General features: G+C 36.3%; 2 protein-coding genes and 1 long non-coding RNA gene across 9 annotated transcripts; 1 reads left to right on the top strand and 2 right to left on the bottom strand.

Moving 5' to 3' along the window:
- Positions 1-121: 121 nt before the first annotated feature.
- mbd3b (methyl-CpG binding domain protein 3b) lies at positions 122-11471 on the bottom strand. 7 transcript variants are annotated; one of them, XM_074635798.1, is made up of 8 exons: positions 11313-11453; positions 5563-5631; positions 4824-4983; positions 4158-4295; positions 3555-3645; positions 2741-2918; positions 2134-2286; positions 122-1448 (listed from the first exon to the last, which is right to left on the bottom strand). In XM_074635798.1, the coding sequence occupies exons 1-7, from the start codon at positions 11324-11326 to the stop codon at positions 2139-2141; spliced, it is 798 nt and encodes a 265-aa protein (XP_074491899.1). In that variant the 5' UTR covers positions 11327-11453; the 3' UTR covers positions 122-1448; positions 2134-2138. The 7 variants fall into 7 exon arrangements, with proteins under 7 accessions (XP_074491899.1, XP_074491901.1, XP_074491898.1 ...); XM_074635800.1 differs by having other exon boundaries at positions 5602-5631; positions 11313-11450; XM_074635797.1 differs by having other exon boundaries at positions 5563-5634; positions 11313-11450.
- An 804-nt stretch (positions 11472-12275) lies between these two features.
- LOC141767974 (uncharacterized) lies at positions 12276-13807 on the top strand. The gene is made up of 2 exons (XR_012593974.1): positions 12276-12332; positions 13729-13807. It is a non-coding gene; the product is annotated as an uncharacterized LOC141767974 (long non-coding RNA).
- On the bottom strand, positions 13651-19035 carry LOC141767972 (cytochrome b-c1 complex subunit 10-like). The gene is made up of 3 exons (XM_074635803.1): positions 18889-19035; positions 16166-16305; positions 13651-14050 (listed from the first exon to the last, which is right to left on the bottom strand). Exons 1-2 carry the CDS (start codon positions 18948-18950, stop codon positions 16185-16187), a joined length of 183 nt encoding a protein of 60 aa, XP_074491904.1. The 5' UTR covers positions 18951-19035; the 3' UTR covers positions 13651-14050; positions 16166-16184.
- Between the last annotated feature and the right edge of the window lie 562 nt (positions 19036-19597).

Here is a 19597-nt window from a genome sequence, read left to right on the forward strand (position 1 = left end):
TTTTCAATGACAATAAAGTCTCTATTCTATTTTCTATAAGACTTACTTTTCGGGGGTCTAAAAAAACAGGTTTAACCATAGTTCATACTTTTAAAAAGGAAAAAAAAAACAGCAGACTTAGTGACATATCAATTCATTTTAATAAGTAATACAATCCAATTCATTTCAGCAAATCAGCCTGCTGATATTTAGAAGGGATTTTCATGATTTCAGCTGGATACACTATTCACCATCAAACATTGACAGACGGGATAAAAAAAAAAAAAAAAAAACATTATTCCTCAGATGATAAATGACATTAAAACTGTAATTTGCAGTGTCACCAATTTTGTGCGTGGGTTTACGAGGAGGCAGCATGTGTGTGGTAACATTGACACGTTTATTAAAAAAAAAAAAAAAAAAAAAAAAACGTGGACTGAAACTGTGATAGCCATGTTTCACAGCTTTAGTAAGCACCTATAATGATGAGAGTTAAAAACGAATATTTTTACAATAGAAAGAGGTTTCAAGTCATTTCTTTCCCATTGTGCTCAGCCCCATCATGTGTACTTTTTTACTTTCCTCATGTTTAGTTGTACAACAGCAGAATCGCTCACAGTAAAGCAGACTTTAGTTACACGCACGTCACACAACCCTCTTCAAAATGACATGTCTCCTCTTTGGTCAATACTGAACATGACTCACAGGATGATACAACCGTCATGAAGTACAATATTTCCTTGAAATTACAACAATAAAAACTTGACCCCTCCAAATGGATGTACACGGGATTCAAACTACACCATCAGCATTTCATCAGCCGGTCCGGACGCCGATTTAAATTAGCTCAAACTCGTCGGTATAGTTACACTTCAACCGGTTCCACTATAGAAAAGACAGTGTTTTTGTGTCAGACTACTCATGTAGTGCTTCATAAAATTCAAGAAAGAGACATGCCAAAAATACAAAACATTCATTTCCAATCTGCCAAAAAAAAAAAAAGAGCACCTAGATCAACTTTCTGCTGACATAAAATGTTCGGATTTGACGATTGTCACAAAAAAATACAAACCCATTCAAAGCCTTTCAGTAAAAAATACGCTTCTCATCCAACACTGATTTTGACACACTATAGATAAGTTATTTTTTAATATTTGAAAGTTCAAGGGAATTTTCTTTAAAAATGTCCTAGTCAAAAATCAACCGAGGTCAGAAATATATGTTTAATTGCCGTTGAAGTCGAGGAGTCCCATCCAGTGGAGTTAATGATGAATAGACGTACTTGAGACTCCAGTGTGTTTTGGGTTGAGGCGAGGGGGAAGACAGTTCTTTAGGTTGTACTGGACTGGTGTGAGTCAGGTTAAAGGTTTAAGTTGGACGCGGATACTCAGGGACAGTTCATCAGGGCAAGGACTGCTGTATGGCTCCTACTGTTCATGGTCGTGTGTGTGCAGGTGTTGAACAAATCCCTACAAGAGGAGAGGATTGGCAATTAGAAGAAACATATTCTCTAGGTTTTATTTTATTGCTAGGTTGCATGCTTATACTGTGTAATTATTAGTAGGCGATTTGAGGGGGGATGATAGCAAAACAACCAAAATGCAACTCCCTGGTTAACCTGCCATCCCCCTCTCCACCCCCTAGTAGCAGGGCAGTAGCAGAGAGAGTGCAGGGCCAGAGCTCTGACCTCAAGATGTGAATGAAATGAGTCTCCCCTTTACAGACATGCCCGCTTTATGATAATCACATGCAGTTTGGGGCAAGTCATAGTCAAGTCAGCACACTGACACACTGACAGCTGTTGTTGCCTGTTAGGCTTCAGTTTGCCATGTTATGATTTGAGCATATTTTTTATTCTAAATGCAGTACCTGTGAGGGTTTCTGGACAGTATTTGTCATTGTTTTGTGTTGTTAATTGACTTCTAATAATAAATACATACATACATTTGCATAAAGCAGCATATTTACTCATTCCCATGTTGATAAGAGTATTACATTCTTGACAAATCTCTCATTAAAGTACATTTTGAACAGATAAAAAAAAAGTGTGATTAATCACGATTAAATATATTTTAGCATTTCCCTCATCTTCCCTCTAATTTGCTAAAGCCCCCTGGGGGGATGCCCACTTTGAAAATCACCACCTGAACCAACCTGTGCTATACACTCTCCATATCTTCACTGGCGTTGCCATCGTCCTTAGGAGCCTCTCCGTCACTGGTAGCCTCCTCGACGTGGGCCAACATATCAGCCATCAGAGCCTCCTCCAGCCTTTTCCTCACACTGTACACCAGCTCCTCCTGTTTCCTACACACAAACACAACAGGAAGCTGTTACAGTTGGCAGTTACAGCTGCCTACAACAGCCACTGAATCAGCACAGAACAGATGGTGGGTTTTTACAAAGAGCAGGGTCACTTGTTATGGACTGTGGAACTGCTGGACACTCAACTCAGTCAACTTTGGGGGAATCAAAGACAACAAAAAGTGACAAAATTCAAATTTGGACGATTTCTCCATTACATCTTTGCGACTGCTTTTTATAATTGTTATTGTGCTTCAGCATATAAACTGGAAGCCAATACCTTTAAGAACTGGTAAAACAGATAACGTGCCATTATTTACACTGCATTAGTGGTTATTTCTTGTTTTTAAACACACTGAAATACGATACTGGCTCCAGCAATTCATAAACAGGATCTACCGCTGTAAAAACAAAACAACATGTGATCCATGTGTGGATGTGTTCTGTGGTTGCCCACCTGATGTCCTCATCAGTGACTATGAAGGCCTTGCACAGCGGCTGTGTTGTGTTGAGCCAGACTCCTGGGTTCTTCTCCACGGCCGCAGACAGCTGGCCGGTGATGGGAGCAGCGCTGGTGTGCAGAGCGCTCGCAATGGCCGACAGGAGAGTCTTGTCTGTGCAGCCTGGACCAACACCTGAAGGACCAAACGGGAGGTTAGAAGACATTTTGACGGAACATTTGAGTTGTAGCTCTGCTCAGGATTAATTACATCTTATATAAAAAATTTTAAAAAAAACTTTGCTGAGCGATACGGACATGATGAAAATATAATGTCACTTCAGAATATAAACCATACATGCCAAGCCTCCCGCTTCTCATTGCCCTCTCCCGGGGTCACAATTCTCCCGTATTTCTCCCGATTTATGACAAATGTTCACACCTTTTTTCCTTTTCATTATCTCAACCTGTTTCTGGATCTGTACAGCGTGCATAAACCCCTACTGTTTCCACCCAGACGAGAATTGAGCTACAACAAAATGTTGTTTCCCGGTGGAAGAGATGCTCGCGACACAACCCGGTTTGAGCTGCGCTCGCCACAGTGTGCAGCACCCGAGGACTTTGCTGGATGCAGCACAAGCCATTGGAAATAATGGGTTCCCAATGAGAGATGGAGAGAGAAATTGAGAGTACTAAGAGAAAGAAATACTCTAGCAGGGGCAGAAAATGAATGAATGAATAAAAGCCAATGAATGTTAGTTCATACCAGAGATTCACACAAACTCACACCACTATAACTGTTTTATGTCTGAAGAATCAATGTGTATATTACCTTGCAGGCCTTTAGGCAGTTCCATTGTTTTCACCAGCTCCTCTGCAATGTCATAAGCATTGAGACCACCGAGTTTCTTCTCCCAAAATAGCTGTAGACAAAAGAAATAAGCGTAATGTTAGCGGCAGGCAGTTTTGACAAATACCATTTTCGATACTGCGGGGAAAATTTACATAATATTCAGGGCTTCAAATTTTAGATTTTTATTAAGATAAATAGCAGAGTGTGTGTGTGTGTGTGTGTGTCGCTGGAAGAGAGAAGAGAGAGCAGAAAGCACAGGTGGTACTCGTGTATCAATACTGCAGAAAATGAGTATCGAAACGGTTTCAAATATTCAGTATCAATATGTATCGATAGTTTGATAGTTAAGGCACTTAAATACTGGCATATTGTCAATTATAAATAAATAAATAACACAAATAAATGACAGAAATGTCCGCAATGTAAATGTAGCCCTATATCTCCCCGGTATTTCTGATTATGTCTCATACCGAACCGAACGGTTCAACACAAATACACCTAACGCTACACCCCATTATCAGATAACTTGTGTTTCCTGTTTGTATGGGATGATTTTATTAGTAAAAGGCGGAGGCTGTTCACCTGTCTGGGCTGGTCGACAGCTTTCTGTGGATCCGTCTTCACTTTGTTGTTTGGGTGGTTGGTAACCTTGGTAACAGGCTGCTTAAAGATGGAGGCCGTCTGTCTGACTGGGAGCGACGTGTTCAAGTCCGGCTTGCCCTTAAAAATATCAAACACAGAGGGAGGATGAGGCCAGGACGGACAGGAGAACGTAAAGGAACTGTTGATTACAACTATGCAAGAAGACATGTATCTCATTCATATATGCTTTGACTACTGCAATTCTCTTTATGGAGGAATCAGTCAGTCAGACCATATCTCCCTTGTACTGTCCTCTCTTCACTGGCTATTTGTTTTTAAAGCACTGCATTGACTGGCACCTGGTTACATCTCTGAACTGCTCATCCCCTATTCACAGTCTCACGAGAAACGTCAAAAAGAGATGTGCTGATCTAAGCAGAGAGATGTTACAAGATAAGGGGCAGAATAGAAATGTTTATTATTTAAGTTAGATAGGCAATATATCAAGATTGTAGACTACCTCTCAACCTTGGTAACGTGTCCCACATTGTCCCACACAAACATACTCTTTGTCCCACATTTGGTTTGTTGGGATTTTGTAGTAGTATCGGATGCATTTCGGATACTGGTATCGGTATCGAAAGAACTCTAAGTGGGCTATCTCACCTTGTTCTGGTTGTTGTTATCATAGCGCAATCTCTGGCGGTTCTTGTTCAGCTTGCTCATCAGCATCTTCCCCGTGCGGAAATCAAAGGAGCTGAGGTCCATCTGGTTACCAAGGTAACGGGCCAGCTGAGGCTTGCTCCGAAACTTCTTCCCAGATGGACTGTTCGGAGGGGAGGGCAGCAGAGACATATACAGAAACCCATTATACTCATATCATCTCTTAGAAAAACAGAAAGACAGAAAAACCAAACAAGAGACGACGACGGCAGGGGAAACAAAAACCTGACAGATCACACAACACAGCAGACAGAGAAAAAATTACAAACAACGACAACAACAACAACATGCAACAAGTCAAAAAAGCAAACAGAAGCAGAGCACATCCAAGTGAGCAATGACGCTGAAATCACATTAGGAAATGAATGCAATCCTTGATGAATACTTAAAGCCGTGTTAGCAATTACAAGCTGCACACATTTTAGTATCATGAGCAGATATGACAACAACATTGTATATATACAGCCTAGAACCACAATGTAAACAAACATAGCTCCACATGTGGGAGCAAAACACTATCTTATAAGCCTGAAAAATGACCAACAAAAAGGAAACAACTGTGGGTGGATACGTGCTAGTAAACTCATGCAAAATGTTTATCTTACATCACACACCACCACAGTTAAACACCACCAGTATATATGTATATGAGTATATATATGAGTATATGTAGTTAGCCTACCACAAACTATACAACCGACCCGCCTCCCCCCTCTCTTGCCTCTGTTCCTCATCTTGCTCTTCTCCTCCTCTGCTAAATGAAAACAAACCTGTTGTGTTGTTGATATTTCACACTTCAAAATGGGAACATTAACCCCCAAAATACAATTTATGGATTGAGAAGGTATGGGAAATGTACCACATGGAACAAATAACCTATTCCCTAAGACTCCAAAAAGACACATTTATTAAAAGGTGCCATGATTATACTAATACAGTGATTGGTGATCTGAATATTTTTATACAGCCTGGATCATACTTGTATCTTTGTCTTCCTGACCCAGGTCATCTCTCTAAGCATATACACACACACCCTTCCACACACTTCCCCTCCCTGACCTCCTACCACCCTTCACCACATTTATTTTGATTTAAAAGATCCCATATTATAAAAAAGTGAGATTTTCATGTTTTTTTATTATAAAGCAGGCTTAAGTACTATATAAATACTGTGAAAGTATCGAAACGCTCAATCCACACAGCCCGTATTCAGCAACTCTGCATTTGAAACAAGCTGTCAGGATTTCTGCCCATTCGTGATGTCACTAATATACAATATTTAGACCCTTTACACAATTTTAAACGTAAACACTCTAAATGTGTCCCAGTTTATTCCTGGTTGCAGTGTATGTGAATGTCATCAGCTAACAGGAAGTACACATGGACCCAAGCTGTTAACTAGTAACGCAATTCTGTTGCAATCCCCCCCCCCCGTTTTAAAGGTCCCATATCACGCTCATTTTCATTGTTCATACTTGTATTTTGTGTTTCTACTAGCACATGTTTACAATGTTCAAAAAAATCTTTATTTTCCTCCTACTGTCTGCTTGAATATACCTGTATTTCCCCTCTATCTGGAATGCTCCGTTTTAGTGCATTTCAATGGAATTGCATTGCCTGGCAACAGTTTGGGTCCATGTTTACTTCCTGTCAGCTGATGTCATTCACATACACTGCAACCAGGAATAAACTGGGAAACATTAGAATGTTTATGTTTAAAACCGTGTAATGGTCTAAATATTGTATATTTGTGACATCACAAATGGACAGAAATCCTAATAGCTTGTTTCAAACGCACAATTTCTGAATACGGGCTGTGTGTATTTCTCTGTATATTGAGCGCTTTTGATACTTTCACAGTATTTATTAAGAATTTAAACCTGCTTTATAATATAAAAGACGTGAAAATCGTACTTTTTACAATATGGGACCTTTAAGTTGTGAAATTTTGTGTAAAAACAAAGACAGCTGTAAAATGAAAATACAGTGGTAAAGAATGTGTTGATTGTATAAGTTGCTGAAACTGCAATAAAAACTAAGTTAAAAAAAAAAAAACGAGAACATAAATAAAGAGTATTAACTGAGATGACACTGAGTAGCTGCTGCTGCTGCTGCTGCTGTTAGCCTGTAAAGGTTGGACAGACTCCTTCCTATCTCCACACTTAGTGAGAGGAGCTGGCCTTGTTAACCCGGGTTAAACCCTCCCATACCCGTCCCAAACTTTACACAGCCTCCCTTATCACACTCCTGTCTGTTTCCGTCCGCAACTCGTTTCGTTTAGTACCTAAAATAATAGACATCGCTTTTTCCAGCTGACAAACCCGACTTTCTGGTCACTTCTTCCATTTTCCAGCCCTTGGGGAGAGCAGTGCAATCCCACCTTTTCTTCTCCATATCTCCCACGAGAGTAGCTTTATAAATCCAACTACTAAAGTTACTAGTTAATAAGAAGATTGGATTTATATATTAAATGTTTTTTTTGGCCTATCGCTTCTCACGCTTTTGTTTCGACCATATTACAACATGCGTGTCCTCTCTCTGTAATGGGATCTGCCTGCTAACAACATCCCGTCTCTTTGTCGTCGCGCAAATCACTCCGCCGCGGACCTCCCGGCCACATCACTACCTTGCCTACCACCTGGTGTGGCCGGGGCAACGAGGGCTACATCCGCAAAAAGGAAAACATATAGGACAACGCGGCGGGCTGCGTCAACGGCTGCGTCAACGTCCCCGGATGAGACAGGAAGTTAGCTGAATTTGTCACGGAATAAATAAAACTTTTACCCGGTTTGATAAAATTAGGAAACATTTTTAAAAAGTTAGTTAAATTGTGAGTACTGATAAACAATTTCTATATTATTAACTCTTTGAATGACTGTGAGTGTTAAAGTTCATCATAGAGTGAAACAGGAAGTAGTCATAAAACCCGGAAATGAGGTGGCATTTGAGCACTTCCGATTCCCTCATCTGAAATTCAATGGGTTTTTTACTTAGATGCCTGAAATAAGGTCTGTGGTTAACACAAGATGAAGAGATTTTAAAGTTTAGTCAGGAAAAACATAGGACAACGCAGGCTGCGTCAACAGGCCCGGATGAGATAGGAAGTTAGCACCAATTTGTCACAGAATAAACGTTTAATAAAACTTTACCCAGTTTAATCTAGAGTTCCCAAAGGCTCCGGTAAAGCCCTGACATTATATTCAGTACACTCAATGTATTTGTTGTTCCCCAGTCTTGTAGTTTTATGTAGCTCTCAATGGGAATTATTTGATCAAATTAACAAATGAGGGTCCAGCAACTTCATGTATAAAATTAGGAAACATTTTGAAAAGTTAGTTAGATTGTGAGTACTGAAGAAATCACATGGTTTTCTATATTAACTCTTTGAATGAGTGTGAAAGTTCATCATAGAGTGCAACAGGAAATAGCTCTAAAACCCAGAAATGAGTTAGCATTTAGCACTTCCAGTTCCCTCGTCTGGAATTCAATGGGGTTTTTTTAATGGGTTTTTAGTTAGATGCCTGAATTAAGGTCTGTGGCTAACACAAGATGAAGAGATTTTAAAGTTTAGTCTGGAAAAACATAGGACAACGCGGTTTGCATCAACGGCCCGGATGAGACTGGAAATTAGGCACAAATTTTGTCACGGAATAAATGTTTAATAAAACTTTACCCGGTTTGATAAAATTAGGAAACATTTTTGAAAAGTTAGTTAAATTGTGAGTACTGAAAAATGTTTCTATATTAACTCTTTGAATGAGTGAAAGTTCATCATAGAGTGCAACAGGAAATAGTTCTAAAACCCGGAAATGAGTTAGCATCTTAGCACTTCCAGTTCCCTCGTCTGGAATTCAATGTTTTGTTTTTTTAATGGGTTTTTAGTTTGATGCCTGAAATAAGGTCTGTGGTTAATGCAAGATGAAGAGATTTTAAAGTTTAGTTCTATGACATAAAGTACATCAATAAACACCCCCACTCATGAATTTTGAAGCCTTTAGAGTGTTACAGGAATGAGTCCTAAAACCCAGAAGTGAGGTAGCATTATAGCACTTCTGGTTCCCTCGTCTGGAATTCAATGTTTTGTTTTTTTTAATAGGTTTTTAGTTAGATGTCTAAAATAAAGTCTGTGGTTAACACAAGATGATGATATTGTAAAGTTTAATTCTACGACATAAAATACATCAATAAACACCCCACTCATGAGTTTTGAAGCCTTTAGAGTGCTACAGGAATGAGTCCTAAATCCCGGAAATTAGTTACCGTGTTAGCACTTCCGGTTCCCTCGTCTGGAATTCAATTGTTGTTTTTTAAAGTGTTTTTTTTAGTTAGATGCCTGAAATAAAGTCTGTGGTTAACACAAGATGAAGAGATTTTAAAGTTGAATTCTATGACATAAAATACATCAATAAACACCCCACTCATTAATATTCACCTTCCTCTTTACAAAACAAAACATGGCCAGTACTCCCTCAGATATCGTGGTGTACAAATATGGAACACCAAAATACATGTTATCAAGAGCTTGTTATCCATAGGACATTTTAAAAGGAAATTATCATCACCTTCAATTCTTGATGTCTAATTATCTTTTGATATGTTTAGATACATTTTCTCTTTTTTCTGTACTGTTTTTCTGTATGTATTTCATTGTTTTTATTGGATTGTTGTTTGGTTAGATATTTCTGCACATTTTGCGTATTTCTTTTTGTTGTTTAACTTTTGTTGTATTTTTAAAATTATGTTAGTTTAGATCTTTATTCCTTTTTTGTTATTGTTTATTTTTCTCCTGGGGTTGGGGGGAGGACCCGTGTATAAGTCTGTGGCTTCTTGACCTCTCCTGACACATTTCTTGTTTGTTTTTTTCATTGACTGAATTTTGTATATATATGTGCAAATAAATAAAAACATTTTTAAATATTCTTTTGTTTTGAAACGTTTCACCGGAAGTGTTAAACTCTTATTCTGTCTATCTAGCTATGAGCATGACCGTGAGCTTGACGCTGATATCAACTATATCAGTTAACCTATGGGAAACATAAATTAGGCTTATTGACCATAGGAAAAGTATTTCCACAATATTATTTTTTGTTTTGTACTTGAGCTCTTTTGGTTATCTCGGGTTATTTAACTTAATCCGGTCCTTAAATTCAATAAACCGAGATAAATCGCATAAAGGCGAAACAAAAAACCCTCAAAAACACGTTTTGACCATTAGTCTTTTATTTTGAAACGTTTCACCGGGTGCTTGACCGTGAGCTTGTCGCTGATATCAACTACATCAGTTAACCTATGGGAAACATAAATTAGGCTACAAATAGACCATAGGAAAAGTATTTTCACAATATTATTTTTGTTTTCTACTTGAGCTCTTTGGTTATCTCGGGTTATTTAACTTAATTTAACCTTCAATAACCGAGAGAAGTCGCATAAAGGCGAAACAAAAAACCCTAAATTTTGACCATTAGTCTTTTATTTTGAAACCTTTCACCGGTTGCTTGACCGTGAGCTTGACGCTGATAGCAACTACATCAGTTAACCTATGGGAAACACAAATTAGGCTTATTGACCATAGGAAAAGTATTTTAACAACATTATTTTTGTTTTCAACTTGAGCTACTTAAACTACCTCGGGTTATCTAACTTAATTCGGTCCTTCAGTTCAATAAACGAAACAAAACCCTAAATTTTGTCCGTTAGACTTTTGTTTTGAAACGTTTCACCGGAAGTGTTACACTCTATTCCGTCTATCTATCCATGAGCTTGACCGTGAGCTTGACGCTGATAGCACTAACATCAGTTAACCTATGGGAAACATAAATTAGGCTACAAATCGAGCCGTAAATAGTAAATCACGCCAGATGCAGTGACAACAATCATGCACGCCGCTGAATAATTACATCCACTACATGTAGTAAAATCCCTCACTTGTAGCTCCGCTCCAGTAACACACAAAATGTGAAAGTTTCATGTTCATGTTAGCTAAACGTGAAATAGGAGAGCCCTTTTTTCCACTACCGACACCGACAATGCCTATCATTCAGACTCGGGAGCCGGCTTTTTTTTTATGAATGAACAATCTTATTGATAAAACACAGACACCATTTTAAAAAATCATGCATTTTATGGAGGCTTTGTGCAGCATTATATATTCTTTTTGTAAGGTGTCGGACATTTGCACACTCGACGCAGTTTGGTTCCGACCTCCATGCAACATTAGCTTGTTAAATATCAGGACAATAAAAAGCACATTACAATGATGCTAAAAAAAGACCGACATCCTAGCTATTGCTCTTTGCAAATGCGAGAGTGCATTTCGATGATAAACATACTTCCCAGATACATTATGAGGACGACATATCTTGCATCAAACGCTACAATAACATCTTATGCAGCTGGTGGTGGTTTAATAACCCCTTCAGATGATGTACTTACTCGTTTTTATCCATCTTGAAGACACACTGTCTGTTTTTTTCTCCCTCTCGCTATGTTAAATCCCTTCTCCCCTCTCCTCTTTCAGTCCCCTCCCCCTTCGATGGGAGAAATGAAAGACTATTATCCACGCAAATTTCGCAGTCTGTGCTGATAAAATGAGTATAATGTGTCTGGGGGAGAAACCTGGTGCTATTGTCAGTGTGTGCATGCAACTATAAGCCCATAATATGTGTGAATGTGTGGGATTTTTAGCATGCATCAGAAATTATATTATCACAGATCTACATATGCATTGCAAAGTCTTTTATTTCATGCAAAAGAAAATAATATTTTTTCAACATTAAACAAAAAAATATATCTAAAAAAGCCTCTCACCAAGTAATTACAAACATTTAATAGTTGTCATTTCTGCAGAATAACTGGACATATTTTAATTTTTTTAATTATTGTCAGTGTGCAACTATAAGCACATAATATGTGTGAATGTGTGTGATTTTTAGCATGCATAAGAAATTATATTATCACAGATTTACATATGCGTTGCAATATATATATTTTTTATTTTACACTATTTTTTAAAAGTACAAATAGTCATGACCAGTTGGCAAATATCAGGTGTACAAAGTCTTTTATGCAATGCATTAAACAAAAAAATAAATAAATAAATATATATATATATAAAACCTCTCACCAAGCAATTACAAACATTTAATAGTTGTCATTTTTGCAGAATAACTGGATAAAAGTTAAAAAGAATAATAAAATAAATAATACTGGATCACAAGCTGCATTTATGCAGAGTGCACCTCGCAGTCTGTGCTGATAAAATGAGTATAATGTCTGGGGAGAAACCTGGTGTTATTGTCATAGTGTGCAACTATAAGCACATAATATGTGTGAATGTGTGTGATTTTTAGCATGCATAAATTATATTATCACAGACTTACATATGCATTGTCTTCATTTTATTTTACACTACTTTTAAAGTACAAATAGTCATGACCAGTTGGCAAATATCGGGTGAACAGTCTTTTATGTCATGCAAAAGAAAATGTATCCACTTTTTTCAGCATTAATCAAAAAAATATTTAAATTAATTTTTGCAGAATAACTGGACACATTGGGGCAAAAATTAATTGATTACAAATAATACAACTACTAATAAATAATAATAATAATAATATTTTATAAATTACTGTTCGACAGTGGCCATCTGAGTTTTTTCTCTGTGTGCACTTTGCAAGGTTATTTATTTACAATTAATGCAAACTTGGATAATTATACGCCTTAATTCAGGTGGCGTGATAGTTTTACAAGAGATACTAGTGTCAGGACATTTTTAGGTTTAGTAGTAAGTCTATGCACAAACTGACACAGTCATGGTGGTTGTGACTCACAAAAAGATAACAAATTCATCTTCTGAAGATCTGTCAACTGCATCAGTTTGAACTGGTTGAACAGTTGAAAAAAACAGCTTTTTTTCCAACTTAGTCAATTATTTTCAGCTATTTCCATAAGTCCATTTTTATATATAATAATAATAATAATAATAATACAAATACTATGTTGGTCATTACGGACAAGAACCAAATTAATTAGCTCGAACACTGGCTTAAGTGGTTGTCCATGGGCAAAAATGATATTCCAGTCAAATAATTAGTGAGCTGATAAAGAGAAAAAAAAGGTATTGATGATTTATTAGTTATTACTCATGTTCCTTCATTAGCTAATCAACAATTTAATTGATTAAAAATACTACTACTACTAATAAATAATATTTTATAAATTACTGTTTAGCAGTGGCCATCTACGTTTTTTCTCTGTGTGCACTTTGCAAGGTTATTTATTTACAATTAATGCGTATATTGAATTCTGCTAATAATATGTATTGTGATTTAGCATAATTAGGAGGTTTATCCGACATATAAACTGTCAATAAACTGGTCAAATATCTCATAAACTGTGAGATACCACTAGGCCATATAGGTTAGCTAAAGGAATATGAGCAGTTCTGTACTAATACGTTGGTGATTACAAACAAGAACCAAATAAACTAGCTCGAACACTGGTTTAACAAAAATGGACAAAAATGATATTCCAAAGGATCAAATAATTAGTGAGCTGATAAAGAAAAAAAAGTTTTGATGTTCCTTTATTAGCTAAACAAATTAATTGATTACAAATATTATTAATAATACATAATATTTTATAAATAAATTAGTATAATGTCTGGGGCGAACCTGGTGTTATTGTCAGTTTGTAACTATAAGCCCATAATACCTCGGTGAATGTGTGTGATATAAGCATGCATAAGAAATTATATTATCACAGATTTACATATCTTCCATATATATATTTTTTATTTTACACTACTTTTAAAAAGTACAAATAGTCATGACCAGTTGGCAAATATCAGATGTACAAAGTCTTTCATGTCATGCAAAAGAAAATCCACCTTTTTCAGCATTAAACAAAAAAATGTATTTAAAAAAAAAGCCTCTCACCAAGCAATTACAAACATTTAATAGTTGTCATTTTTGCAGAATAACTGGACACATTGGGAGCAAAATTAAAGATTTATTCACATTAAATAATACTGGATCATTTATACAGAGTGCACCTCGTAGTCCAAACTCCTAACAAGCCCCTCAGTGACGGATTTTTTTGGCCAGGGCATCATACTTTAAGCTTGCGATGTGAAAGAAATCCAGCCATGCGCCCATTCCCAAGCTCTGGTCCTGTAGGGCAAGACACACAGCCCATTCGTTAGTAAAAAAATTTACATGAAAACATCTGTTTGAATGTGTAAAAAAGCACTTTTTTAAAATTTCTGACAAGAAAGGGGTTCAGGGGGTATGGTGGCAGAGGGTTTGGGATGGTGAGGAGGGCTCCAAAAGGTCTATACACTTTAATAAAGCTTGAAATGATGAACACAATATCTATAGTGTGATATCAGAATGATATCATGGATACCATCTGGGATTTAGGTTGAAATTTGGGTTGTAATGGTATGAGATTTTCACGGTTCGATAACCGTCTCAGAAAACATCATAATTTCACACTACTATCACACTATTATTAATATTATTTTATTTATTAATTTATTAGAAGGGGACAATACATGTAGGCATTGTTATACTGCAATGTATATAGGACTTCTAGCCGTAGCTAATTTGCAGACCTTGTCCCTGGTTAGGCTTTTAAGAAAAAATACGTAATACCACATCAAACATAAAATCACATAATACAACATTGTACATTAAAATTGACATATGCGTTCCAAATCAGAAATCAGTGATCACAGGTTTACTTTCAGCCAGTTTTTAACCTTCTTATTAAACGTTCTCAGGTCAGGTTCTATTTTTATTTCTGTTGGTAAGCCATTCCAAAAATGTACTCCTTTTACTGAAAAAGATGACTGACCGAAGGTTGTTTTGCACTGTGCTGCTCTGCAGTTACCAAGTGTTGATCCCCTGGTGGCTGTTATCTATTGGTATTCATTTATATGACATATGGACAAAGTACAGCTGCAGCGAGATTGTTCACACATTTAAAAATCAATTTGATGTAAGAAAACTTGGTGAAACTATCAAAAATGAGCAACTTTCAGAATTATACAGTGGTGTCATTTCATTTTTTTTATTATTATCATTATTATTATTATCATTATCATTATTATTATTATTATTAGTACTAGTAGTAGTAGTAGTAGTAGTAGTATCAGTTACAATGACCATTAAAGGAATGAGAACATAATTATAATAAACAGAATTTTTTAAAAACCCTTTTAAAATGTAAGCATGTAACTATGATAGATATGTTAGCATGTTAGTTTACATGTTAGCAGCATTATTGCATGCAATTAACTACTAAATGAAAAGTAACGTCAGCTGTTAGCTTTTAAAATAATGTCCTGTGATTATTATCAATTAACATATACTGTAGGTGCGCGACAGCACAACCAGACTGCTCCTGTCTGTACCTTTTAACCGACACACTCACTCACTTATGACAGTTTTTTTTCAATACCTTAGATAAGGAAATGTACACAGTATGATAACTTTCATACTGTATACCAGTATACCGTTACAACCCTAGTTGCAATATAGGAATAATAATAATACTGAGATTTTACTTGATCATTGAAGGAGAGCACAAACGGCCAGTACCAAAAGTGCTGCCACAACCACTGATGATTATTATTGATTATGAAGAGAGTAAAAGATAGCTAAATTGATCATTTCAAAATGATCAAGCTCTAACCACTACACCAAAAAAATACATTTGAACAATTGAAATTGATACAATTGAAATCTGTTGAGGTAGCTCTGTTGAATGCATAATTTTTCTAAATCTTTATTTTCTCATAAACCGATACTGATTCTATTTTAAAACTAATCCGACCCTTTTGCGAAGCTTTAGATTAGACAGAAGCATAAAGCCTTTATGTCTGCACAGTTGTCATCTAACAAGCTTATAAGAGCTACAAGAACTCAATGGCCTTTACTCTCAGCCTACAGTAAACTTTGGTTAGTGAGCAGCACTTCAGATGTTGATGAGTAACAGGCATTTCTGGCCTCAGTATGGGGTTGCCTGTGCAGATGCATGAGTAGAGTTACAACTAACTGCCAGGTGCATGCCAGGTGTAAGCACAGTGACAGCAACTTTAACCTATAATCAAGAGTGTTTTTTGAATGTGCAGTTCCAACACCTGGCATGGCCAACACCTGTCTGCATGTTATCATGTATACATGGGTGTGGCTAAAGCTAATGAGCAACTGAACATTGCAAACAAAAGTGTGTGAACAAAAGCTCAGTTCAACAGGTGTTGGATATAATAACAATATACTCACATTTTTGTTGTGTTGGACTTTACTCATCGTCGCTGAACTTCCCTTTGATGTATGGCACGTAGTCCAGAATCAACCGCCAGTCTGTGAAGTGAACGAGTGCCACTCCACCAACCGTTCCCCAGGCAACCATATTTGGTACCCTAGATGGAAGAAAACAATGTGGATTCATAAATGAGAAACTTAACTACACAACTGACTGCAATACACACATCAAGAGAAACTTGGTTAATTATCCACCTTAAGTCAGGTGGCATGATAGTCTTACAAGAGATACTAGTGTCAAGACATTTTAGGTTTAGTAGTAAGTCTATGCACAAACTGACACAGTCATGGTGGTTGTGACTCACAAAAAGATAACAAATTCATCTTCTGAAGATCTGTCAATTGCATCAGTTTGAACTTAAAATACAGATTTTTTTCCAACTTAGTCAATTAATTTCTGCTATTTTCATAAGTCCATTTTTATATATGACAATAATAATAATAATAATAATAATAATATAAATACTTTGTTAGTCATTACGGACAACAAGAACCAAATTAATTAGCTTGAATACTGGCTTAAGTTGTTGTCCATGGGCAAAAATGATATTCCAGTCAAATAATTAGTGAGCTGATAAAGAAAAAAAAGGTATTGATGATTTATTAGTTATTACTCATGTTCCTTTATTAGCTAATCCGCAAACTAATTGATTACAAATAATACTACTACTAATAAATAATACTATTTTATACATTACTGTTCAGCAGTGGCCATCTGAGTTTTTTTTCTGTGTGCACTTTGCAAGGTCAATTATAGTGCTGTGCTCTTAATATGTTTATACAAAACACAAACAGCTGTCAAGTATAATTGATTTGAATTCTAAGAAGTGGTCACTGTCAGGCAAACCATCATATTTTAGGGAGAAAATAATGTTACATAAAAACACCTATTCATGCCATTAATGCACATATTTAAATATGATATTTATTGTGATTTAGCATAATTAGGATGTTTATCAGACATATAAACTATCATTAAACTGGTCAAATATTTCATAAATAAACTGTGAGATACCACTATATGTTAGCGAAGGAATATGAGCAGTTCTGTACTTTTAGATATTTTATAAATAATTATAATATGGTTAACTATCAATTAAATCTCTGACACAATTAAGAGAACATCATACTCACAAAAACAAGTATTTTCAATGTCAACATAAACAGTTAAGTTTCCTCCTCCTCCACTAATATAATAATAATACATAACATTTTATAAATTACTGTTCAGCACTGGTTTTTCCTCAGAGTGCACCTTGCAAGGTCAAGTATAGTGCTGTGCTCACAATATGTTTATACAGAAACAAACAGCTGTCAAGTATAAAGAAGTGTTCACTGTCAGGCAAACCTAAACTATTTGAGGGAGAAAATAAATAATGTTACATAAAAACACATCATGCCATTAATGCACATATTGAATTCTGATCATATTTATTGTGATTTAGCATAATTAGGATGTTTATCAGGCATATAAACTATCATTAAACTGGTTTAATATTTCCTAAATAAACTGTTAGACACCACTATAGTTTTGTTTTTATTGTTTTTATAATTTTTGTGTACCTTTACCTCTCCTGTGTTTCACTCTGTTTGCTGATGTTGCTGCTTTGACACCTGAATTTCCCTTCTCATTTCGGGGATTAATAAAGGTTCATCTTATCTTATTTTATCTTATCTTATATGTCAGCAAAGGAATATGAGTTCTGTACTTTTAGATATTTTATAAATAATTATAATATGGTTAACTATCAATTAAATCTCTGACACAATTAAGAGAACATCATACTCACAAAAACAAGTATTTTCAATGTCAATGTAAACAGTTAAGTTTCCTCCTCCTCCACTAATATAATAATAATACATAACATTTTATAAATTACTGTTCAGCAGTGGTTTTTCCTCAGAGTGCACTTTGCAAGGTCAAGTATAGTGCTGTGCTCACAATATGTTTATACAGAAACAAACAGCTGTCAAGTATAAAGAAGTGTTCACTGTCAGGCAAACCTAAACTATTTGAGGGAGAAAATAAATAATGTTACATAAAAACACATCATGCCATTGATGCACATATTGAATTCTGATCATATTTATTGTGATTTAGCATAATTAGGATCATCATCATTAAACTGGTTTAATATTTCATAAATAAACTGTTAGACACCACTATAACATTGTTTTTATAATTTTTGTATACCTTTACCTCTCCTGTGTTTCACTCTGTTTGCTGATGCTGCTTTGACACCTGAATTTCCCTTCTCATTTCGGGGATTAATAGATATTCATCTTATCTTATCTTATCTTATATGTTAGCAAAGGAATATGAGCAGTTCTGTAGACTATTTAGATTAATGAGGGTATTTAAGTCTCCAAATTTAAAGGTTATTTTGATACTAACCATAGCAATTAAATCTCAGACACAATAAAGAGATCATAATCACAAGTATCAATGTAAACAGTTTCCTCCTCCACCACTCACCCAGCTGTTCAGGTTATAGTAGCATTATGCTAACTAGCCCAGCAGGCTAAATCAGTGGGAAATAAACAAGCATGCTAAGCTAACGTTAGCTAGTAAACCCAGCAGGTCACCCAGAAGGACACAGAGGCGTTGTTACCATCTTTTAAAGCATTTAAGATCATTATCTCCGGTACATTACTCCTCCTCTGTTGTCGGTTTAACTTACCACGTCCTCAGAATACCAATGTACTTGGCACCGACGAGTTTGTTTAGTATTTTCTGGACCATCCTGACCTTCTGTCAGGTCAACGTGTTGTTGTGATTTCTCTCTGATGGCTGTTAAGGACCTCTTGAGGTGCCTTTTCTTATGCCTGTTATAAATAACCATCCGGCTGCTGCTGTGCAACCCACTACGGTTTAGTGATGGGAGTTCCGGCTCTATTTAGTGATTAAGATCATTTGGCTCAGCTCACCAAGAAGATCCGGCTCTTTCGGCTCCCAAACGGTTCTTCGTTTTTACCACTTTTATAATTCAGCCAAATTTAGCTTTTGACCTATGATTAGTATGTGCGCACATATATCACTTAAATTATTCAATATAATTATACTAAACCTTATAATTTCCAGAATATCGTAATTTTACATGCTGCTTCGTTTCTGACTGTCACTCATCTTTTCTGGTATTTGCGCACCGCACTCCTCTCTTTCTCTCCCTCCTGCTCTGTACCTGTGATGGCACGTGTCCACAGCCTCCGTGCTTTCCACGCTCCCCATTCATTGTCTATGTAAGCAGCCGCGCAATGCATTCTGGTAGCGTGGCGTCGCGATTCGAGGAACGGAGTGTCACAACGCTCGGTCCTCATTTGCATAAAGTTGAGGTCTAGTCTACTTTATGCAAATCACGGGCGTCTGACGCGACTCGCCACCTCTCAAAA

Source organism: Sebastes fasciatus, chromosome 5, assembly GCF_043250625.1.
Source record: "Sebastes fasciatus isolate fSebFas1 chromosome 5, fSebFas1.pri, whole genome shotgun sequence".
In the NCBI taxonomy this organism is placed as follows: Eukaryota; Metazoa; Chordata; class Actinopteri; order Perciformes; family Sebastidae; genus Sebastes; species Sebastes fasciatus.

Coding starts and splice junctions, on each gene's coding strand:
- LOC141767972 (XM_074635803.1), bottom strand. CDS start 18,950: ATGGTCCAGAAAATACTAAACAAACTCGTCGGTGCCAAGTACATTGGT. Junction 16,306..18,888: donor ATTGGTATTCTGAGGACGTG/GTAAGTTAAACC, acceptor TCTTCCATCTAG/GGTACCAAATATGGTTGCCT.
- mbd3b (XM_074635796.1), bottom strand. CDS start 7,274: ATGGAGAAGAAAAGGTGGGATTGCACTGCTCTCCCCAAGGGCTGGAAA. Junction 4,984..7,164: donor AGCGATGTCTATTATTTTAG/GTACTAAACGAA, acceptor CCCTCCGAACAG/TCCATCTGGGAAGAAGTTTC. Junction 3,646..4,157: donor CTGTCGACCAGCCCAGACAG/GTGAACAGCCTC, acceptor TTTTGTCTACAG/CTATTTTGGGAGAAGAAACT.